Source organism: Prionailurus bengalensis, chromosome B3, assembly GCF_016509475.1.
Source record: "Prionailurus bengalensis isolate Pbe53 chromosome B3, Fcat_Pben_1.1_paternal_pri, whole genome shotgun sequence".
Lineage (NCBI taxonomy): Eukaryota > Metazoa > Chordata > Mammalia > Carnivora > Felidae > Prionailurus > Prionailurus bengalensis.
This window is the reverse complement of record NC_057355.1, coordinates 60,094,807-60,118,478: the sequence shown is the minus strand read 5'-3', so window position 1 is coordinate 60,118,478 and position 23,672 is coordinate 60,094,807. Positions and strand designations below refer to the sequence as shown.

General features: G+C 45.4%; 2 protein-coding genes across 24 annotated transcripts in view; one reads left to right on the top strand and one right to left on the bottom strand.

Moving 5' to 3' along the window:
* Positions 1-14,797, bottom strand: part of PPIP5K1 (diphosphoinositol pentakisphosphate kinase 1) — a 44,670-nt gene extending 29,873 nt beyond the window's left edge. For 11 of the 22 annotated variants that reach the window (XM_043555580.1, XM_043555584.1, XM_043555589.1 and 8 more), the window contains exons 1-18: positions 14,714-14,795; positions 10,698-10,793; positions 10,249-10,423; positions 9,614-9,809; positions 9,081-9,171; positions 8,769-8,854; positions 8,285-8,439; positions 8,072-8,173; positions 7,451-7,612; positions 7,217-7,338; positions 5,581-5,682; positions 5,249-5,335; positions 5,056-5,131; positions 4,817-4,926; positions 4,651-4,733; positions 3,786-3,917; positions 3,496-3,617; positions 3,021-3,203 (exon numbers count right to left, since the gene is read on the bottom strand). In XM_043555580.1, the coding sequence (XP_043411515.1) occupies positions 3,021-3,203; positions 3,496-3,617; positions 3,786-3,917; positions 4,651-4,733; positions 4,817-4,926; positions 5,056-5,131; positions 5,249-5,335; positions 5,581-5,682; positions 7,217-7,338; positions 7,451-7,612; positions 8,072-8,173; positions 8,285-8,439; positions 8,769-8,854; positions 9,081-9,171; positions 9,614-9,809; positions 10,249-10,395 (1,956 nt within the window). In that variant the 5' untranslated portion in view covers positions 10,396-10,423; positions 10,698-10,793; positions 14,714-14,795. Of the gene's footprint in view, positions 1-3,020; positions 3,204-3,495; positions 3,618-3,785; positions 3,918-4,650; positions 4,734-4,816; positions 4,927-5,055; positions 5,132-5,248; positions 5,336-5,580; positions 5,683-7,216; positions 7,339-7,450; positions 7,654-8,071; positions 8,174-8,284; positions 8,440-8,768; positions 8,855-9,080; positions 9,172-9,613; positions 9,810-10,248; positions 10,424-10,697; positions 10,794-13,449; positions 14,579-14,713 lie in introns of those variants that run through there. The other 11 variants (XM_043555574.1, XM_043555586.1, XM_043555582.1 and 8 more) reach the window with 7 other exon arrangements.
* A 2,654-nt stretch (positions 14,798-17,451) lies between these two features.
* On the top strand, positions 17,452-23,534 carry LOC122468727 (creatine kinase U-type, mitochondrial). 2 transcript variants are annotated; one of them, XM_043555572.1, is made up of 10 exons: positions 17,452-17,583; positions 18,453-18,737; positions 19,393-19,591; positions 19,795-19,890; positions 20,295-20,516; positions 20,652-20,737; positions 20,857-20,980; positions 22,625-22,759; positions 22,952-23,077; positions 23,290-23,534. In XM_043555572.1, exons 2-10 carry the CDS (start codon positions 18,589-18,591, stop codon positions 23,404-23,406), a joined length of 1,254 nt encoding a protein of 417 aa, XP_043411507.1. In that variant the 5' UTR covers positions 17,452-17,583; positions 18,453-18,588; the 3' UTR covers positions 23,407-23,534. The 2 variants fall into 2 exon arrangements, with proteins under 2 accessions (XP_043411507.1, XP_043411506.1); XM_043555571.1 differs by having other exon boundaries at positions 17,533-17,676.
* Positions 23,535-23,672: the final 138 nt, after the last annotated feature.

Here is a 23,672-nt window from a genome sequence, read left to right as displayed (position 1 = left end):
ACCCCTCACAATCCCTACACAAGGTTTTCATGAGTGGGTAACAGAGATAACAAAATCTTATTCCTCTAAACAAAATGTTAGCTTGAACCTACAGCAGAGGTCTTGCCTCAGAACTAGATTCCAGCTCAAGCTTTCAGGACAGTGACAGTCAATGAAGAATGGGGAAGTGAAAAGAGGATTATGGGTGGAATACACATATTCAACCTAGGTCCTCACAAGTCCCATTTTTGCTAGCAAAAAGAAGCAAGAGAGAAAGAAAAAGTGCTTTAGCTTTTGAATTTGACACTGATTGGAAAATAAGAGAGCAAGGTCCTGTCCTTATTAAGTCTTGCTCAGAGAAAAATACAAAAAATGCCATTCTCCAGACAATGTGCTCAGCTACTTAGCTCATTGAATAACCCATCAGAAATGGTTACACCATATTGTGAATAGACTTAACTGAATATACTTGATACACTGAACTATACACTTTAAAATGATTCAAGTGGGGGGCACCTGGCTGGCTCAGTTGGTAGAGCAGTCAACTCTTGATCTTGAGGTTGTGAGTTTGAACCCTATGCTGAGTGTACAGATAACTCAAAAAAAAAAAAATCTTAAAAAAAAAGATTCAAGGGGTACTACAGCTTCTATAAAAATATACTTTCTTTAAAAAAACAAATCCAGGGGCGCCTGGGTGGCGCAGTCGGTTAAGCGTCCGACTTCAGCCAGGTCACGATCTCACGATCTTGCGGTCCATGAGTTCGAGCCCCGCGTCAGGCTCTGGGCTGATGGCTCAGAGCCTGGAGCCTGTTTCCCATTCTGTGTCTCCCTCTCTCTCTGCCCCTCCCCCGTTCATGCTCTGTCTCTCTCTGTCCCAAAAATAAATAAACGTTGAAAAAAAAAAAAATTAAAAAAAAAAAAAATCCAGGGGCGCCTGGGTGGCTCAGTCGGTTAAGCGTCCGACTTCAGCTCAGGTCATGATCTCGCGGTCTGCGAGTTCGAGCCCCGCGTCGGGCTCTGGGCTGATGGCTCAGAGCCTGGAGCCTGCTGCCGATTCTGTGTCTCCCTCTCTCTCTGCCCCTCCCCCGTTCATGCTGTGTCTCTCTCTGTCTCAAAAATAAATAAAACGTTAAAAAATAAAATAAAAATAAAATAAAAATAAAAATAAAAAACAAATCCATCAGAAATGAGGAGCTATCAGTGGGAGGATAGTACAAAATCACTGTCTGGCATATGATTCCCAGTCAATCAAGGTCTGGATACACAGGAAAAAAAGATGACATTGGGTAATGGCATCCACTGTGATCACTACCGTGAAACAATACACTATTGGGGATATAGTCCAGGCTCTCAGGTTAGACTCTTTGGGTTAATACTAATTAGGTGACCTTGGAAAGGTTGCTTAAATTTTTCTGAGGTTAGGTTTTCTCATTTTTAAAATGGGGGAAAAGTAGTACAAGTCCACAGTTCTTATGGTGGATTAAATATGGTCATTAACTCTTTGTCACCTTCTCCTTGCCTACAATCTACACTGTGTACTGGCCCTGTGACTGCTTAACCAAAATAAAATAAAATAAAATAAAACAAAACCAAAAAGCAAAGTTACATTTTACTAATTAAGTCTGGACATATACTTTAAAAGAGCTCGGGGGGTGCCTGGGTAGCTCATTCGGTTGAGCATCCGATTCTTGATTATGGTTCAGGTCATAATCTCAGGGTCATGGGATCGAGCCCCATGTTATTAGGCTCTGTGCTAAGCATGGAGCCTGCTTAAGATTCTCTCTCTCTTTTGCTCCTCTCCCCTGCTTGAGTACACTCTCTCTCTAAATTAAAAAACTGAAAATAAAAAATAAAAGAGCTTGGAAGGAGGCACCTAGATGGCTCAGTCAGTAGAGTGTTTGGCTCTTGACCTCAGGGTTGTAAGTTTGAGCCCCATGTTGGGTGTAGAGGTTACTTAAAAATAAAATATTTTTTAAAAATATAAAAGAGCTTGGAAGCTTCTGCTTTTGGGATGTCCTAAGCTACCGTTTAAGAAGTCTGGCTACCATGCTAGAGAAACCACATGGAGAAAACATGTGGAGAGGAGAGGCTTTAAGACTATAGGTAGAGCATAAAGTGGGAGAGAGAACCCAGCTATGTTAGCAACCCAGTCAAGCCTTCAGATGGTTTCAGCCCCAACACATGGACAACATCTGGGCAATTTTAGGAGAGACCCCAAGGAAGACCAGGTGAACCTAGAACTATGAGTAAGATAAAATGGATATTGTTTTAAGTTACTGAGTTTTGGGGTAGTTTTTTAAGTAGCAATAAATAACTGAGACATTATTTCATTCAAAATCTTTGGGACTGTTTTAGAACTGAGAATTTTTCAGACTTTAGAGTTAATATAGCACATAGTCATATGTTATATAATACCTCTAGCAGGACTGAGGGCATAACTAAACACATTTATGTTTCTGCAGCACAATGTATGACTATTTACACTAAACAAAATAAATAGGAATTAGTAATAGTCTTTTTTTTTTTAAGTTTATTTATTTATTTTGAGAGACAGTGCAAGCAGGGGAAGGACAGAGAGAGAGAGAGAGAGAGAGAGAGAGACAGACAGACAGACAGATAGACAAACAGAATCCCAAGCAGAATTTGCACTGTCCATGTGGAGCTGGATGCGGGGCTTGAACCCATAGATTATGACCTGAGCTGAAATCAAGAGTCAGAGGCTAAACTGACTGAGCCACCTAGGAGCCCCAAGAATTAGAAATAGTCTTATCATAAAAAAAAAAAAAAAAGAAAGAAAGAAATAGTCTTATCATGTCAGGTTTTGCTACCAAATGAATCTTGGTGCCTGATCTTTTTTATTTTTGAAATTATGAGTAAGAGATTATAGACCCATACTTAACTCAAAGGGTAAAGATTGAATGAGAAAATGTATGGAAAGCAGTGTCTACCATGTAGTAAGTACCATTATTGATCACTGTTACTTAGAATTCTAGGAATCTGGGATGGCGGTACATTGGGCACAAAAATAGGGAGAGCCTGACCTGATCATAATCCTCAGGACCAAAGGGTGCATCCTGTTGCAAAATATGGTGCAGTCGAGCCTTCACCCGGTGCTGGCAGCTGCTCAAGGAATCGCCATCGCTGTCCAGTAGCCCATTCATGTTGGCACTCTTCACCATTTGTACCAAAATAGGTGTTAGCTCCCCTTCTAGAGCCAGAAGGCCCTGGAGGGGAAGCACAAAATCTATTAGTTTTCCTTCCAGTCTACTTCCCCTAAGCCTAAATGGTCTCAGAGATCAAATGAGAGCTGGTGTGGAGGCGAGGAGTACAGGTCAAGGTGCCTATGCCCACTTAATTATTCTCAGTTCATTCTCAGTGGTACAGAATGGGTCAGACACAAGCAGAAACTTCTCTGAGTCAGCACATAAACACCCTGACATTTCCCAACTAGTTCTCCAAACTCTTAGCTTCTCTATCTAATGGAAGCTGGGACTGTGAAAGAACTATAGTGTGCACCTTAGCAAAGGCAGCAGCAGTCATCTGGACACGGCCCTCATCAGAGGCATAGATCTTGAGATCATGGCGGAAAGTGCTATGGAGACGAAGCAGCCCACAACCAGGGAAGCCAGCATAGTCACCTGGGGGAGAAGGGGGAGGACCAAGAATGGACTGCTATACATACCCACATGGAAGAAAGAATACTCCTTTCCCCCTTTAACTTTCCCATTGCCTCTGTCTCTTCATTATCCCAATTTATTCTCTAATCATCTCATCCAAGCCCTGTTATTTGCCCCCCAGACACTCACCCTGTCCTCCAGGGTACATGCAGCGAAAAGCTCTTCCCAGCTCCTCAGCCTGAACACGGCCATCAGGAGTCAGTTCTCCACCCCACTTCAGTACCAGCAACAGAGAAGGGGATAGGGCCTCCCGCTGTGGATCTGCAGGAATAAGGGGAAGTGAATAGGTCTAGATCTAAGAAAAATAGCTGGGAGGGGGGGCAGCTGGGTGGCTCAGTCAGTTAAATGTCCAACTTCGGCTCAAGTCATGACCTTAAGATCTATGAGTTCAAGTGGCTTTGGGCTGTCTGCTGTCAGCACAGAGCCCGCTTTGGATCCTCTGTCCCCTCTCTCTACCCGCCCCTCCCCCCCCCCCAAATAAACAAACATTAAAAAAAAAAAAAAGAAAAGAAAAAAAAGGAAAGTAGTGGGGACATCTAAATGTCAGGTCTTCTGAGGAGCCCAGAATGGTGATCTGGTGTAGAGGTCATCTAAAGGTTTTGCTTTTTATTATTTATTTCTATATTTTAATTTACAACCAAGTTAGTTAGCATATAGTACAATAATGTTTTCAGGTGTAGAATCCAGTTTTTCATCTCCTACGTATAACACCCAGGGCTCATCCCAAGGGTTTTGTTTATTTTTTTAAGTTTATTTATTTTGAGAGAGAGAGAGAGAGGCAAGAGCGCAAGTGGGAGAGGTGCAGAGAGAGAGGGAGAGAGAGAATCCCAAGCAGGCTCCACATTGTCAGTGCAGAGCCTGATGTGGAGCTTGAACCCACGAACCGTGAAATCACGACTTGAGCTGAAATCAAGAGTCAGAGCACCCTCAGGTCATCTAAAGGTTTAAGAATAAGAGACTTGAGTGGTAATGGGAAGGGAGTATTATATCTTACCTTGCCCCTCATTAGTAGCTTTTACTCCATGAGGGTAGTAAGTCAACTGCACCTTCCGGTTGATGCCTGAGAAATGACCATACCTGCAGGATAAACTCAGTTTACTTTCTACCCCAGCACCTAGTTCTCACTGTCATTGGCTCCCCTCTCCTATCCCCTTTCTCACATCTCCAGCACAGACTTCAGCTGCTCTAGTTTCCCAGTCTTCTCCTCGATCTCACCACCTGGTTCTTTCTCCAGTTCAGCCAGTAACAGCCTTGTGATGTCCAGCACCTCCTGGAGGAAATAATAGGGTATCCATGAAGGAGACCAAGTCCTGGGCAGTTATCCTTTCATCCTGGTCTCTCATTGAGGCCCCTAATCCCATACCCACCTCGCTCCTCCCAGACCAATTCACCACCTTACCTGTAGCTGCTCAGGCCGCTTCAGTTTTAATTTCCCTGTCTTGTAGCCACCATGTTTTTCAAACAGACTGAAAAATCTGAAGAAATAAGGAAAAGCTTCAGTATGGGGTAAGACAGTCAAAGCCTTTGGGAACTTCCCCATCCCCATCTCTCTCACAAAAACCTATTTGTCTAAACCAGGACATTCATCCTACCTTGGATGTGTCACCTCCATCTTCATTTTCTGCTTGGGAGTACGATCTCCATGACGGATAATTGCAATGACACAACGGAGTTCCATCCTAAGATAGGGAATGTCGTTAGAGCCTTTCCTCCAACCCACCCCACACCACCTCCCATCATTTCATCCTGCATGACATGTCAAAGAGCAGAGGAAAAACTGAGATTAAGAATATAGGCAGGGTTAAGGAAATTGCCTAGAAGATACCCAGCCTCCACTAGTCATATGGTATAGGGTCAGAAAGTAACCACTGGTCTGATTCAGGTGCCTTAAGTAGGTTACTCCAGATTTTATACTTTTGCTCACATAGTGCCAGATGTGGTAGGGACAATGGGAATGTCCTCAGCCTCTGTGGGGATGGACCATGGGATCTGGAACTGTGGAGCAAGCTCCCGCATGATGGTGTTCCTAGAAGGAAAAACATGAAGAAATGTATGAAAATGAATGAACCACAACTACACATATGAATAAAGCTCACAGAAATTAGCAAGTTGTAGAATATATTATATAAACTCTAAAAACATGCCCCCCAAAAAAGCCCCCATAGATGTATTAAAATATTAATAAATGCATGGGAATGACAAACACCAAATTAAGGATTGTGGTTACCTCTGGGTAAAAGAGAAGGGATGTAATTAGCAAGGAGTATTCTTAATATTTTATTCAAGCCTGAGTGGCTCTGTCAGTTAAGTGTCTGACTTCTGCTCATGTCATGATATCACAATTCATGAATTCGAACCTCACATCAGGCTCTCTGCTGTCAGCACAGGGCCCACTTCAAAAAGATTTTTTTTAATGTTTATTTATCTTTGAGAGGCAGAGAGAGACAGAGAACCAGCAGGGAGGAACAGAGAGAGAAGGAGACACAGAATCCGAAGCAGGCTCCAAGCTCTGAGCTGTCAGCACAGAGCCCGACGTGGGGCTCGAACCCACGAACTGCGAGATCATGACCTGAGCTGAAGTCAGTTGCTTAACCGACTGAGCCACCCAGGTGCCCCAGGGCCCACTTCAGATCCTCTGTCCCCCTCTCTTCTTGCCCCTCCCCTGCTTGCACTCTATCAAAATAAACAAACCTCAAAGAAAGATTTTATATCTAATGTTTTATTTATTTATTTATTTAGAAAGAGACAGAGTGTAAGCAGGGGAGGGGCAGAGAGAGGGAGACACAGAATCCCAAGCAGGCTCCAGGCTCTGAGCTGTCAGCACAGAGCCTGATGCGGGGCGCGAACTCTAGGACTGAGATCATGACCTGAGCTGAAGTTGGACACTTAACCCACTGAGCTACCCAGGTACCCCAGAAAGATTTTATATATGAAGATTTATGGTGAATACATGAATACTCACTATGTTCATTATTCCTTATACATTTTTATTTTTTAAACTTTTCAAAAATTCATGTATTTATTTTGAGAGAGAGAAAGAACTCACGCATGTGCACGAATGAACAGAGGAGGAGCAGACAGAGGCAGAGAGAGAAAGAGAGAGAGAGGGAGAGACAGAGAATCCCAAGCAAGCTCTGTGCTGTGAGTGTGGAGCCCAATGTGGTCCTTGATCTCATAAACCTTGAGATTATGACCTGAGCGAAAATCAAGAACTGGACATTTAACTGACAGAGCCACCCAGGTACCCCTCCTTGTACATTTTTAAATATTACATGGTAAATTTACTTTAAAATCAAGTTTTAAAACAGTATTACAGTATGAGCACATTTAGTACTATAAATAGTTTGTTTATACATGGTAGAAAAAGACATATATGTAAAACTGCTAACAGTTTTAACTGGGGAGTACAGTGTTAGGAAGGCAAGAGGGCTAAGAAGCCCTTTTTTTATTTTCCTTTTTTCATTTTTTAATCCTTTTTATAATATTTAAAACAAAGCAAAAAGCTTTCTAACTCTCTTCTCTAAGCCCATTCTCCCCAGTCCAGACCACTGTGTCCTTACCCCAGGATCTTGGCACAGTCATCATAGTATTTCATCGAATTCTTGACAAAACTGAAGCCATTGACATCACACACAAAGGAGTGACCATTGGCACGAAGAAGGTCAAAACCACAAACTGTTTGCTGCAGTGGAAAGAAGCAAGATAAAAACAAGAGAGCCACTCTTTCTTCCAGACCCCTGCTCCTGTCCCTTTCCCTCACTCCACAGCACCATCCCCCAAGGGCCTTTCACTACCTTAAAAGCTACACAGACTTTCCTGGCCACCAGCTTTTCCATGGCAGTCAGCATGACTGGATATCGAATCTCTTTCCCTTCACTGTCTCGTTCGACCTTCCCATCGAGAGCTGGAGATTTTCTGGCTTCAGCATGGGCATAATCTGGCCCCACTGTATATACCTGCAGGTACATAGCATCACTGAGTATGCCCACCGCTCATCCTGCATATGAGAAGACAACATGAGCACTAGGTCTGTAAACTAGTTTTGGAAACAAAACAAAACAAAACAAAACAAAAAAAACCCTGAGTATTAAGAACAAGGAGACTGACATTTTCCTTACTGGGCCCCACCAAAGTATCCTTATGAAGGTTTCTCCTTGGGACCCCAACACCATTTATTACCTAGTCCTCATTAAGAAATAACTTACAATATTATACCATTTTCCATGTTACCCTTGCCCTTGCTCTGATAGTAACAATGTAAATGTCTACTTCTCTCATTCATTATTTTCACCTGAATGTAAAAGCAAATCACATTCATTTTCTGTGACTTTCTCCATACACTTCCACTTGCTTCCCAAGCACCCCATCCCAACCCAGACATTTATCACTTCTTAAATCCCTGTATCCACCATAACCTTGACATCTGTGCCATCTGTTGGCATAAACTCCTCATAGATGTATGATCCTGTCTTTCGGACGCTGCTCTCAGGAGAGTAAACACTGCTTCGGCTGCCAATCTTCAGGAGGAAAAAGAAGAAAAAAATGTTGCCTTCACGTTGTCCCCAAATTCTCCAGCTCTTGTCCTTCCACCTATCTGACTTCCCCAAATGCTCAAATGTCTCCCATACCTTTCGGAAGAGGCGCTGACTTCCTCCTCCGGCTGAACTGGGGTAGTAGATGTAAACATTATGGTCCTCTGCACTCACTGGCTTCTCCACAAAGGGCTTGGGAAAGACAGCTCCATTTACCTCTACCTGGTCTTCACCTTCTATCAGGTTGCACTCTGAAGTAAAAGTATGTGGTCATTCCCAGGGTCGAGGATTGTAGAATACTTCCAACTCCCATTTCTCTGAGTTTTAATCTTCATAACCCTCAAATCTCTATGACCATATCTTAGTAATAGATATGGTAATATATGCTATATAAATATGATAATATATACATAAGAGGTCTAAGTCTCTGTTTAAGGACCCATGGTTCTGACTCTACCCATTGCCCAATAACCAAAGCCTCACTTGGATAAGTAATACATGGAGATGTCCAGAAGATGGACAGCTGGGCTATGTTACAGAAAGCAAGGTGGGGCAGGACTGGACAAAGCGAGGTACTCACCCTCAGGCCGGGCAGGGTCACGATTGAGCACAGCATATCGAGGCAGATCAATACCTTCCTCCTGCAGGATCCGGTACACCTCCCTCCTGTCACCCCCAAATAAATTAGCTGGGGGAGGTGGGGAATGGTGAACAAGGGAAGAGGCTAGGGATTTCATTTGCTCAGGAATTGGGAGATACCAGGGTATAGAACTCGGGAAGGTATGATACAAAAATTAGGCATGTTTGTTTGACTCTGCCCCTCCCAGAGTGGGCTCTCTAAACAGGCATGATCTCAGGACTGCCCACCCCACCAATCAACAGAAAGCTATACCTATCCTGGATGTAATACTGCATAGCCAGGTCATTGATAAGAAAGGGGTTTCGAAGCTTGGAGTAAGCAACAGCTTTGTCCAGAGGAAATCCTGGGATAGAGAAAGGAAATAGATCAAAAAAAGAAAGTGAAAGAGACAGAGTGAGAAAACAGCAAGAGAAATAGAGGTATTAAAGTTAAAGTTGCCACTAAGCTCCTCTACCCATCCAACCCGTAACATCCTTCTGCCCAACTTCCCAAGTCTATAATATCCATCAGGAAAAAGTTAAAAAGATGTTATTTCTAGGGTCCTTCTAGAGACACACAACTCTGTCAGAGACCCTAACAGCTTTAGAACTGTCCTGAGGTTCAAATATGGGCTTTAAACTACCGCCAGCAACTCTTCCACAATACAGGGAAGGAAACCCCTTTGCACTGTTCGCCAGTGTGTCAGGAAGAGCTGATGACCACTGTACTATTCAACAGTAAGAACCTCATTTCCCAGGCCAGCATTCCCAACACCATCCCTCCCACTTTCCTTCACAGACTCCAACCTTTGGAGTGGAAAGAGATGAGGCAGTGGCAAGATGGCCAGTTTTCCACAGGTTCGTTGAGGATCACGTCTTCTCCCAGGATGATAACAGTTAAGTAGTCAAATCTGCAAAGTCGCTCTAGGATTTGGGTCATTGGCTTGGACTTGGATTTCTTGGTCATGGCACAGATGCCAACAATGATCTGAGGTTCAGGAGGCTATAGAGAGGAAGTACTGTCAGAACCATCCCTATTTAGGGAACACTGTCTCATTTCCTTAGGGCATAGAGTTTCTTGCCAGGCTTTGGAACTATGGGGCAAATGCTGTCTCCCAACTTAGGTCTAGATTGGAGTGCCTGTAGGGATTCCTACTGCCTAAAGAATAGGAGGCTTTCCACAGTAGGAAATGTGTGCTCAGGTAGGAGAGCTAGAGAACCAATAACCAGGACACAACAGGAGGAAGGCATAAAGGCAAGGGATTCAAAGATAGGTAATCTAACTAATCTCTACTGCCTCTCCTCTTAATCAAGATAGGGCCTGTTTATGACAGGGAGTCTACGCATTTGGAAAGGGCAGAGAAGTATCGCCAGCCAATGGAATCTCAACTCTCTATGACAGGGGTCCCAACACCAAGTTATGACATTTTCCTTAGTCTTACCACTTCATCCTCCTCATCCTCAAGGAGCTCGCTGTCACTCTCTTCTGTCCTCATGCCTATTCCACGGGTGCCCAGCCCCTCATCTCCAGCTCCAAGGAAGAAGTGGGCCGTGGCACTCTCACCCTCACTGGCCGGCAACGACCACATCCCCGCCGGAGCACCCACTCATCCCGCTCTGCAATGGAGGGCATCCCATTAGCTCAGAATCCAAACCCGCATGGCAATGGGTGGGGATGGGACATAGGGAATGATAAAATAAGAGGGAACCACAAGGAGACTAGGGGGAACAGGAAACAAAGCTATCGTAAAAAGGAACAACAGGAAAGGAGGCACGTGGGCTATGACTTGACATGACTAAAGATCCGTAAGAGAAAAGGTCTTCCTTTTCCTCCCTGCTCACTCCACCCCAACCATGAGATTGGTAAGAGGATCAGTAGGTTAACCCTTACAGTGCTGGCATGTCCCTGATTCTGCCAGCAGGAAACACCATTAACTCCAGCAGCAAGTGGAAAAGGCAGTTCCTCATGGAAGGCTGCTGTTGATTCCTACCAGAAGAGAAAGTTAGAGAGACATTTCCAACTTTGGATTCATTCCTAAACGTTCCTATCCCTTCACCACCTCCCCACAGTAGTGTTGAACTCAGGGATTTAATTCAAGGGCAGAGGTAATGAGAAAGCACAGCTGCCTTTGACCTTAACCCTCATCTTCATTCCTACCAAGGATTAACTCAAAAAGAATTTATTGAGGGCACTCTATGTTCTAAGCATTATATCAAAACATTAAAATCCTCTATGTTCCCTGTTTCTCTTCCATGTGCTCCACTTTAAAAGACAGAAGCCCAAGTCTGGAAAATCTGTCAAGGAAAGAGGTCTAGTGCTAACTGGGAGGTTGAGGATACAGGCATCCATACAACAGCATCCAACCCATTCTCAAAATAAGGTTTCAGTTTTCTCTCTACCATCTCCTGGTACTACAGACCCAAGTCGGGTCTAGGCCAAGGTGTCAGTAGGAAAAAATTCTGCCTAGAGCCATAATTAGTGAAAATATCTTTTTTTAATTTTTTTTAAATGTTTATTTATGTTTGAGAATGAGAGAGACAGGGCATGAGTGGGGGAGGAGCAGGGAGAAAGGGAGACAACCGAAGCAGGTTCCAGGCTCTGAGCTGTCAGCACAGAGCCCAACTCGGGGCTCAAACTCACAAACTGCAAGATCATGACATGAGCCGAAGTCGGGTGCTCAACCAACCAAGCCACCCAGGCACCCTAATCAGTGAGAATATCTTAAGACTTACGCTTGGATTAGAATAATCCGGCAGTTCCATTTCTACATATACAATGTGGTACATATACATGTACAATAGTGGTTCTTAACCAATTGTGATTCTGCTGGCCAGGGGACATTTGGTAGGAAGCACTTTTAGTCATCACAACTGGGAAGGTGCTATTGGTGTCTAATGAGTAGAGGCCAAGGATGCTGCTTAATAGTTTCAAATGCATAGGATGTTCCCCCACAATGAAGAATTATCCAGTCCAAAATATCAGTAGTGCCGAGGATGAGAATCTCTGCTGTAAAGAAACTCTCCCACATAACGTGCAAATATGTTCATAAACTCACTGTTGGTAATGGGAAAAATTGAAAACTCAGAGGTCACAAGTAGAATGGATAAATACAGGGTAGAATATACAAATGATAGACTAACAGCAGTTTTAAAAAATGAATCAGGGGGCGCCTGGGTGGCGCAGTCGGTTAAGCGTCCGACTTCAGCCAGGTCACGATCTCGCGGTCCGGGAGTTCGAGCCCCGCATCAGGCTCTGGGCTGATGGCTCAGAGCCTGGAGCCTGTTTCCAATTCTGTGTCTCCCTCTCTCTCTGCCCATCCCCCGTTCATGCTCTGTCTCTCTCTGTCCCAAAAATAAATAAACGTTGAAAAAAAAAATTAAAAAAAAAAAAAAAGAAAAAAAAATGAATCAGGGGCAACTGCGTGAGTCAGTCAGTTAAGCGTCTGAGTCTTGGATGTGGCTCAGGTCATGATCTCACAATTCATGAGTTTAGGCCCTACGTCGGGCTCTGTGCTGACAGCATGGAGCCTGCTTGGGGTTCTCTCTCCTTGTCTCTGCCCCTCCCCATCTCGTGCTCACTCTTTCAAAAAAAGAAAAGATGTCTGTAATAATATGGACAGCTTCCAAATGCAAACTGCAGAAATACACGCATTGCAGTACAATTCAGTTTGCATAAATAAAAAATATTACATGTATTTATGACTGTATACATAATTAGTAGAGGTCTAAAAATATGGACTGAAAAGAAAAGCATCAAATTCATAATACTGGTTACCTATGAGGACAGGGTAAAATGGAACTGAGAAGGATTTGAGTGGAACTTTACAACCTTATCTGTAATGTTTATTTCAATTTTTTTTAAATCTGAAACAAATACACAAAAGGTTAACACTTGTTAATACCAAATTGTGAGGATACATATACTATTTGTTTCCAAAAATAAAATTGAGTCACCCAGCAGCAATTTTTCACATTCTCCAAAAGTTCTCAGAAATACTAATGACTCTAATGAACACCACATTCTAAGTAAAGGGATCATCTTAACAGACTTATAAAATAGTCTTCAACAATTGCATTTTGTATTTTATTTTAAACCCTTACCATTCCCAGTGGGATTTGCAGCTTTGATTAGAAAATTACTGCTAACCTTTGTATAGACCTTGACCTCCCCAGTCTTTACCATCTGCTTGTCTCCACAGGCCGGTCACAACATTCTCCTTAAGACTTAACATTTCCAGTTGTGTACTGCAGGTCTTATACATATGCTTTATCTTTGAACCCCTTTTTAGTGACCTGACCCAATTTCCACGACCTGTATAGTTTAAGCAGGCAGAATTTTGTTGCACCCTTTATCCTTTATCTGAAGCAGGGGCTTTCCCTCATGTCTAAGATTCCTAACCCTTCACCCTTTTTTTCCACTAAGTCCTTCCTGATTTTCTACTGAATGTATATAGTCATTTCTCCTGAAAATCTTTTACAACTCTGTAACAGGGGATGGTAACAGAATGGGGAAGAAGAGTCTGTTCACAGATCCTTTAAGGGGCTAAAGAGATACATAAAGGCCTAAATTTATAGTTAACAAAGCAAAAATAGAAGCCTGACAAAAACAGCTATGAAATAAGACAGGATTTATTTAAATGTACCTTTGAGAGAAGCTGGGATTTAATATGGTATTCCAAGAGCCATTCCCCTGTTTTCCAGGCCCTTCTTCCCATCCCCCTTTCCTTCAATACTTTGTTGCAAAAGAAAACTTCACACTCTACACTAGGCTAAAGCAATCTCACTCCCAAGGCCGAATCAATGCAAATGACGGAAAAAAGGGAGGATGGGAGGAGGGGAGAAGATAAGTAGGTGAGAAGAGAGGGTGGGGCAGAAGGGAGAGTAAACTGTGTAACTTCTTGGTCCCTTAGAATTTAGGGCTGTTTGCAGTAGTCCTCTAATTTCCTTAAACACCATGCACTTAATGGAGGGCACCATTAGTGGTGAAGGGGACACATCAATACAGAGTCCAGGCAGGAATATTTTCAACACAGTAAAACTCCTCAGGCAACCAACACTAGCTCCTTCTCACCTTCCACAGTGGACCCCTAAATTCTTTCTGAATGCAGCGTTTAATCCTTCACACAGACCCTTATTCTGACACGGATGAATTGGGCTGAAGCCCTTGTTCTACCAACTCACTCATACTCCCTTCTTTCCCTAATTTGCAACAATGACTCTCCATGGACCCTCCCCCAACCACTCAAGACACTGCTGCCCCCTCCCCCATCACTGATCAACGAATCCAATTAATAATCCAAGTAATCCTCTCACTCAGTGATTCTCCAACATTAAACTGCCCTCCAAACCCGCAAATGAGTCACCACACTTGGTAACAATTTATATGGAACACTCAACGATCTCCCACAAAGACTGCCTTAGATCAATTCCGTCCTCACATTAGCTCTCTCCAGGGTACCCTCCTCTCTGTAACAACGCCTGCCTGCAGCTGATCCTCTCCAGAGTCGACTCCATTCCACCCCTCCTCACACAGACCTCCCCACCCTGACCCTCTCTCGGGCTGACTCCGCTCCTCACGCAGGATTCCCTCTTCCGCAAATCCTCACACCCCTCTGTTCTCTTGCTGACCCCCTCCGGTGTGTCTCCGGTGTGTCTCCTCACACAGCTCCCGGTCACGAATACTGCCCTCCGATGCGACTCCACCAGCCTTCGCCCTCCCCCGCCTACTCCGCCTTACTCTCCCTACGCAGACATTGAGGCCTCATCGAGGGCCTCCTCCCGAAGCCGCCCCCAGCCAGTACTAACCATGGCCCTCAGCACCTAGCAAGCCCACTCTATTCAGCCCACCCCCTCAGATACCGCCCCCAGCCCCCAGCCACTCCCCCACCGCCCCCGGCCCTCGCTCACCCGCCTCCCTGCGCTCGCGCAGCCGAACCTGCCGGCAGCGACACCTGACAGCAGCCCAATCAAAGCGCGGCTTCCCTGCGGTGTCACCAATCAGCGGAAGGCGCGCACCGGCAACAAAGTCAGGCTGCGTTGGCCCGCACTTCTGCGTGGAGGAGGGTGGCCCCTAGTGGCTGTGGGGAGGGAATGCAACCTGATGCTCGCCTTCCTCTGATTTCTGTGTCGCCACAGCCCAGAGGCTTGGTCTAGACAGAGACTTTCCAGTGAGACGAAGAGCAGAGAAGAAGCAAGATGCAGAAAAGAGGCACAATTTGTGCCATTGCACGTCCTGAGACAAACCAGGTTTTCTGTTTGATTTTTATTTTTTATTTTTTTTTTATTTTTAAAAATTTCTTAATGTTTATTTTTGTGAGAGATAGAGACAGAGCGCGAGCGGGGGAGGGGGGGGCAGAGAGAGAGAGAGGGAGACACGGAGTGTGAAGCAGGCTCCAGGCTCTGAGCTGTCGGCACAGAGCCCAACGCAAGGCTTGAACCCAGGAACAGGGGAGATCATGACCTGAGCCAAAGTCGGATGCTTAACACCCTGAGCCACTCAGGCGCCCCTCTGTTTGATTTTTAAAACATAAGAGGTATGATATACTTAGAGAGCCAATAAATGTTGGTTGAAATGTTAACAGATGTAGAGGAGTGATAGGTAGACTGGAGACAAAAAGAGACAGAGAGAAACAAATCAGAAAGTTAAGGGAAAGAACAAAGACTTATTTATGGAGAAGACAAGAAAATGGATGTACATGGAACACTGGGCAATATGATTCCCATATCCACACTGGTTTGTTCTTTACCCCTCCAGCCTTGGAACCAGACAAACCTGGATTTGAGTCCTGGTCTTACCTTTAATAGCTGTGCAGCTTTGGGCAAGTCACTGAACTTCCCTCAGCGTCCATTCCCTCATCTGTAAGAGAGTGTTTTAAAAATCTTGGGGCGCCTGGGTGGCGCAGTCGGTTAAGCGTCCTACTTCAGCCAGGTCACCATCTCGCGGTCCGTGAGTTCGAGCCCCGCGTCAGGCTCTGGGCTGATGGCTCAGAGGCTGGAGCCTGTTTCCGATTCTGTGTCTCCCTCTCTCTCTGCCCCTCCCCCGATTCTGTGTCTCCCTCTCTCTCTGCCCCTCCCCCGTTCATGCTCTGTCTCTCTCTGTCCCAAAAATAAATAAACGTTGAAAAAAATTAAAAAAAAATCTAATCAGATGGTACTGGTTATATGAAAGCATTTTGTATATGTTTCCATTTTTATTATTATCTTTTCATCCTTACTTAGGTTTCCCTAGTCAAGACAATCCCAATTGCCCTGTTTCTTCTCTGCAACCTTAAGGAGCTTACCATTTTTTCAGTCAGGTGCCTCATTATACTAACCCTGAATGAGATAGGGATGATTCTAAGGGTTGTCCCTAAGGGAAATAGATACTTCCCTAGTTCGTGCTCAGGCTCATGTCCTCCCCACCACTCCAGCCCTTCAAACAAGTTATTAAAACATCATCTAGGTAATTAACTTATCTTCACGCCCCCCAGAAAAATGTAGACTCAGTCCCTGGTCAACCATTGGAACAATCCAATTAAATGAAATAACACATACAAGAGTTTCTTATAATTATAAAGTGCTTTATAAATGTTAGTCTTGGTTATTATTATCATTAAATAAATAAAATACATGTACACATCAATTACTTCCTGTATGCCATAGGATAATTTTATAAAATGAGCATTAATACATTATGTGGCTGTCAGTGACTCACAGGGAATAAGAAAAGTACTCAAATACACATCTTTTCTCCGAGGAGCTATTACTCAAATTTGGACAACTAGTCTCCAAACGAGTGATTTCTCAGGCTGTCTTACTTTTCCTTCTCTAATTCTCTCTTCTTGTTCCCTACCTCTTCAATCTTAGTAACCACCCTCTCAATCAAATAACAACTCTCCTTCATTGGAAGATTATCTCCCTTCTTTATCTGGGTAAATATACACCATTGCAAGTAATTGTATTTGCTTATTCATAACTACTCCTTAACCTAGACAATGAGCCCCCACAACACAGGTAACATTTTCCATCTCTCCAAAAGTGACTCTAAGTACAGAATTCTATCAATTCTCTGATAATTGCTCTCTTGCCAGAAGAAGGAATTAAGTGATGGACACAGAAGAGAGGTGGATAGCTTCTAAGGATACAAATGAAGAAGGGAGGAAAAGGAACACAAAGGAAGCCTGAGAGTAATGAAGGGAACGAGAGTATAGGAGTAGAATGGTATCTCATCAGTGGGGCTGGAGGACAATATGAAGGGAATTTCTCTTTCTCAAATAAGATTTCCAAGTATCTTACTATCACCAAGATGGCTCAAAGAAGGGACTAACACCACCATGTGTACCCAAGCTTAAATGACTTTCCATATGAAGCCCCCGCATCTCTATTTTGGCTCTAGCATTCATTCTCTTTACTGCCAGGACAAAGGTCAAGTCACACCTAAGTCACACTTTGAGCTGTGGGAACACACCCTCTCAAATCTGAATACATATCTCGGGAGGATAAAGGACAGAAGACCAGTAGGAATGTACAGATTCCCTGGCCTTGAACACCACTCCCCTTTACACTCTGGAATAAACAGCATTAGGGAGCCAAGAGAGGAAACACTTGTGGTGGTTGGAAACCTGTGCCTGCCTGTTCTGTTCCTACCCACCGTCATCTTACCACACCCTTCACCTCACCTTACACTCCCCTCCAGCCCAGGAACTGGAAACTACAAAGAGGGGAGAGAAGGGAGAGGAGGAAGAGGAAACTAACAATTCCCTGCCCAGTCCCAGGTCTACACCCAGTACAACCAACAGGTAGGCAAGCTTGCAGAGAATACTCAGAGGGAGTCCTGTGAGCAGAAAACAGTCCTGAACCTGGATAAAACACGAGGAAGTAAAAGATCAAAGGTGAAGTAGAAAATGGGGAGGAGGGTGGAGGTGAAAAAAGTTGGGGATCATGAGAAGCGGGGGCAGGACATAGCAGGGCTATGTGGGAGCCGATCGGGAGCAGGGAACACAGCATAAATGGGATAAGAGTTAATGTTCCCCTGGTTGGTCTCAGGGAATCTTTCCACAACCTTGTAAGAATAGCACAGGTGTGGCCGGAGGGCACCTTGGTCCTCTTCCTGGTTCTAAAGCAAAGGTGACCTTGAGCCACCGGGTGTCTTTTCCAGTGTATGCCTCTGTGTGATTTCTCCATTTCTTTCTCTGTTATCTGTATTTATGCCACGGTTTCTCCCGCTGCCGCCTCCCCTGGGAATATGGAGAGGTTGCTGGGGAAGGCCGAAAACTAGAGAGAGGTTGGGCAATGTCACCCTTTCACACCCACACATAGTGACGAATCGGGTTTCCGATTAAACCGAGAGGCTTGGGGGAAGGGTGTTAGGCTTTGCGGGTCCCGTCGGGTGCTGTCCTCTACGTGGTGCTGAAATCTGGGCGACCACAACTCAGGTGGGCCGGCATCCCCGGCCAAAGGTTGCGAAGCTCGGGTCCCCTAATCTACCTGGCGGTGCTTCCCAACTCTGCCCCCGCAAACCTAGCGCGGTGGCAGGCGGAAAGGCGGGGCCTGCGTGAGCTCCACCCCTGGAGACTGCGGCTGGGACCTCCCTCCTCCGCCAGCCAGCCGCTACCTCATTGCGCCTCTCCTGCAGTCTGGTTGCTACCGTCTTCCTCTCCTGCTCCAGCTTCCAATCCGGCCCCCATTTCGGCTCCAGCCTCGCACCCAGTTCCAGTCCTCAGTCCTTCTGGTTGCCTCCTCCCTCCCTGTTCCTGCCCTACGCCAGCTCCCACCCCGGGATTCCACAGCCGGACCCTCAAGCCATGGCTGGTCCCTTCTCTCGTCTGCTGTCCGCCCGCCCGGGTCTCAGGCTCCTGGCTTTGGCTGGAGCTGGGTCACTAGCCGCTGGGTTTCTGCTCCGCCCGGAACCTATAAGGGCCGCCAGTGAACGACGGAGACTGTATCCCCCGAGGTATCAGTGTCTGAGGCACAGGGGTGGGGGGGTGGGGTGGGGGGAGGTGGTGACGGGAACGAAGATGGGGATGGAGATGAGGACCTGGGCAAAAGAGAAGGGTTATAATCACGAAGGCTCTGGAGTGGAGTGCTGTACAATCTGGAGACCACAGTGGGTTGGGAATGGAAGCCAAAACCATAAGGCTAACGCATTTCTGGAGACCTGTAACCCGCAGTCCCCGCCCCCAAGACCCGCTCTGGCCCTGTGAGTTCTGGCTGCACCCACTCTGCCCAAAGCCCTAACTGAGAAACCAGGAACTATCCTTTTCGCTCTCCTCCATCTCGTTTCCTGCTGTCCCCCCCCCCCACCCATTTCCTGAATTCCCCTCCTTAGTCTTCCCCTCCCCCATCCCTAATGTTGTGCTAATGGTAGGAAATAACTGAGCAAATCTGGGAAAATTGTGCCCACCAGCCAGAGGAAACTAGACCTGTTGGGAAAGAATAGACCCTGAAAGTCCCTAAAGAGATTACTAAGTAAGGTTTAGCCTCCCCCTAATCTCCCCTCCTCCCAAGGAGCAAAGGCAGACATGGCTAACTGGATAGCTCCCAGCTGACTGCACTGGGTCTAGGCCCCCTGTGCTCTCCTCCATGGTTACTGGGTACCCCCTCCCTAGCGCTGAGTACCCAGACCTCCGAAAGCACAACAACTGCATGGCCAGTCACCTGACCCCAGCAGTCTATGCCCGGCTCTGCGACAAGACCACACCCACTGGTTGGACGCTAGATCAGTGTATCCAGACTGGCGTGGACAACCCCGGCCACCCCTTCATCAAGACTGTGGGCATGGTAGCTGGAGATGAGGAGACCTATGAGGTAGGGGGCCCCCAGAGTTTCCCTGGTGACCCAACTCATCTTCCCAGTAATCCCAGCTCCTTCCCCCTAAAGACCCTTCACTTTCCCTTAAGGCTGGACCTTCCATACTCATGTTTTCTGACCCAGTGAAATCAATCCACAACTAAGGCCTGGAAAGGGATTCTCTCTCCTTAACCACCCTCTCCCTCTTAATTCCCCATCAGGTATTTGCTGAGCTGTTTGATCCTGTGATACAAGAGCGACACAATGGATATGACCCTCGAACAATGAAACATACCACTGATCTGGATGCCAGCAAGGTAGGACAGATATTCTGCTTCTGATTTGCATTGCCTTATATATAGCATTCTGTTTCTCCAATCCTTTCACCTTAATTATTCCTGACTCAGAGTCATTATACTGCTGAGCTTTTAGTTTTGGTTTCTTTGGTTAGATTCTTTGGGGGAAGAATTGTATCTTAAGGAGCTGCAGATATGGAAGGGAGAGGAGAGGAGAGGGTGGGTGAGAATGACTGTACCCCAAAGTGGGCAGTTTGAGGGAGGATTCATAATGCCCTCTTCTGTTGGAGTACTTGCCCAATGAACTTCTCCTTCCAATGCATGTAGTGAGGACCCTTACAGTCTTTAAGGTCTCTCATTCCCCAAGGCTCTCTGTTCCCACCCCTGTGTTTCTGTGAGTTATATTAATTTCTCTTATTCCCTAGATCCGTTCTGGCTACTTTGATGAGAGGTATGTATTGTCCTCAAGAGTCAGAACTGGCCGAAGTATCCGGGGACTCAGCCTTCCTCCAGCCTGTACTCGGGCAGAGCGACGAGAGGTGGAACGTGTTGTAGTGGATGCTCTGAGTGGCCTGAAGGGTGACCTCGCTGGACGTTACTATCGGCTCAGTGAGATGACAGAGGCTGAACAGCAGCAGCTTATTGATGTGAGGGGCCTTGAGAGGAAGCTGGGTTGAGGAAGCAAATGGAAAGAAGAGTCAGAGGGGAGGGTGGGTCAGATGAGATAGAGGCCCAGGAGCTACTGTGAAGATTCTTAACTCAAGTCCTTTTACTCCCCTCAGGACCACTTCCTATTTGATAAGCCCGTGTCCCCACTGCTGACTGCGGCAGGAATGGCTCGAGACTGGCCAGATGCTCGTGGAATCTGGTATGAGGCTTACCTTACCTCTTTTTCCCCCATGATCTGTAAATGTCTTTTATTCCTATATCTCTCCCAGTTCTCGCCCTGTCTCTTGATCCCTGTCTTTCCGTCTTTACTGCTCTCAGGCACAACAATGAGAAGAGCTTCTTGATCTGGGTGAATGAAGAGGATCATACACGGGTCATCTCCATGGAGAAGGGTGGCAACATGAAGAAAGTGTTTGAAAGATTCTGTCGAGGCCTCAAAGAGGTTGGAGAAGAATGTATAAGGGAACTAGGTGGGAGGACATAAGGAAAAGCCAAGGACTAGACCATATAATTTATCAATCAACCCATGATACTTTTGATAGCAAAAGGGATCACCATCAGTCAGTCCAGGACAATATATCAGGACTGTCCAGAGAAAACCAGGATATATGGTCACCTAAGAATAGAAAGAGAAAGAATGTCCTGAATCTAAGGTAGTAAATAAAGTAGTTGTCGGATAAGACAAAGATGGAATAATTGAGCTGGTGTGTCAATGCCTGAGGTGTGTGGAGTGTGCAGATAAGGAAAAGTTTGAGCCTGGATCAACGTAGGAAGTGAAAGATTGGTGTGTTCATGATTCCAGTGTAACCATCCAGTTCTGAACCAAGGTATTCTGTCATTCTCACTGAAGTATCATGTCTAGGTTTTAAGCTGAGAGCAGGAGGGAGACTAGGGGAAATGCAAGATGGAATGGCTTAAGTCCCAGAATGTGTGGCTGTACTGAATCCTCAATCATATATGGATTAGGACTCCATATTCTATTCTAGGTTAGAAATCCCCATAAACCCAGTTTTTATTGTATGTTCTCATATATACAGTTGTATTTTGGACTTGGAAAGACAGACAGCTTCTCTTTTTTTAGATTCTAGCTGGGAAGTTTTTATTGTTTTTGGCTAATAACAGATAAATATTCTGATGGTAAGTGGGTAGGGAAGTACTTTTCAAATGATATGCCTCAGGTTTCTCATCTGTAAAATTGGGATAATACGGCTTCCTACATTTTAGGTTGTTGGGGATTAAATGAGATAATGTATGTAAAATACCTGGTGCATAATAAATGTTCAATAAGTGTTAGCTCCTATTATTTTTCTAGATGGAAAGGTTTCCCCTTGTTCAGCATGTAAGATGACCCCCTATGCCGTGTTTTTTTTTTTTCTCTGAACTATAAACAGGGTTCTCTTTTACTCATATGAGGTAGTCTTCGCATCCATCCTCTGGCACATCCCCTGTCTCTTGAACTCTAATAGTCATTTCCATCATTAGGAAGCTCTAGTGAAACAAAACACTCTACCTACACTCCCTTCCCCACCCCCTCACGTATACACATAACTATGAGTCCGGCTCTTCTGGACTGTTTTCACCTTTCTCTCTGCCTTCTCACATGTGCTCTTTCCACAGCTAACAGAAGGCTTTCTTGCCTCTTCCTGTTGCAAAGCCTACACCCTCATTTTATGTGTGAAAGAACCCTTCCAAACTCTAGGCTCATTAGCAAAGCAAAGATAATCTATGCATGCTGAGCTCATTGAATAATCATTCCTTTCTCAGTTCAGTTTACCACCTCCACTCATTTCCCTAGATCATCCTTAGTGCCTTATTCTCTCAAGTGTCTCTTCTTCCACACACAAGATATTTTTCTGTAATCTCACCATTATGGGCTTGCAACATCAAAATTACCTTGTACACATGATAATAACAAACCATTCCCCACCCAACCCCCCCCCACACACACACACACACAAACAGCAGTGTCATTCTTTCACAGTCCAAATTCGTCATTCTAGACATATTTCTAGAGTTCTTGTAGGTCTGGCTAAGTGAGGGCTCAAATATCCCTGACTTTTCACTAACAGAGCCTTTGTGGACTCAGGTGGAACGGCTGATCCAGGAGCGTGGCTGGGAGTTCATGTGGAATGAGCGTTTGGGATACATCTTGACCTGTCCGTCTAACCTGGGCACTGGACTTCGGGCAGGAGTACACATCAAACTGCCCCTGCTAAGCAAAGTAAATGAGTTGTGGGGTTAGAGAGGGGTATGAATAAGGAAGGTGGTCATGTGTGGATGGGAGGGTATGGGCATTTTGGAAAGGAGTCAGACACATTGTGGGTAGAGTATCAGGGGAAAGGGACCAGTCTCAAATAGGACCAGTCTCTGCCCCTAATGGCCCGGCCCCCAATCCCTATCTTCTCTCCTCTAGGATAGCCGCTTCCCAAAGATCCTGGAGAACTTAAGACTCCAAAAGCGTGGCACCGGTGGAGTGGACACAGCTGCCACAGGCAGCGTCTTTGACATCTCTAATTTGGACCGACTGGGCAAGTCAGAGGTGAGATCCTTAGGGATTACAGTGAGGAGAGGTATAGGTCTGTGGGGGTGGAGATATGACAGTGAGTGGGCCCCAAGAATGTAATAGAATCTGAAATGAAATTCAGGTTGAGTGGGGAGACAATTGGAAATGAGTTCCTAGAGAAGGTAAATCAGTGTTCAAAAAGGAAACTCAAGGGTGGGAAGCAGAGATCAAGGATTAGTGTCCTTCAGGTGGAGCTGGTGCAGCTGGTCATCGATGGAGTAAACTATTTGATTGATTGTGAACGGCGTCTGGAGAGAGGCCAGGATATCCGCATCCCTCCACCTCTCATCCACAATAAGCATTAATTCCCCATCCTCAGGAGATGACTCAAGATCCCCAGGACTTCTGCCCATTCTAATGTGGCCCATTCTACTTGCCCTGGATGCCCCTCCAACTCCCTTCTGTCCTAGTAAAGACTCCTTGCTATGCTCTAGCTGTCTGTGTTATTTCTAATGGTTGGGATGAGGAGGGACTAGCTTTCAGGAAAGGAAAAGAAGCAGTGGGGTTATTTATGATGGAAAGAAGACTCCAGATATGGCATGCCAGGAACACTGATTCTCAGGTGGGTGGA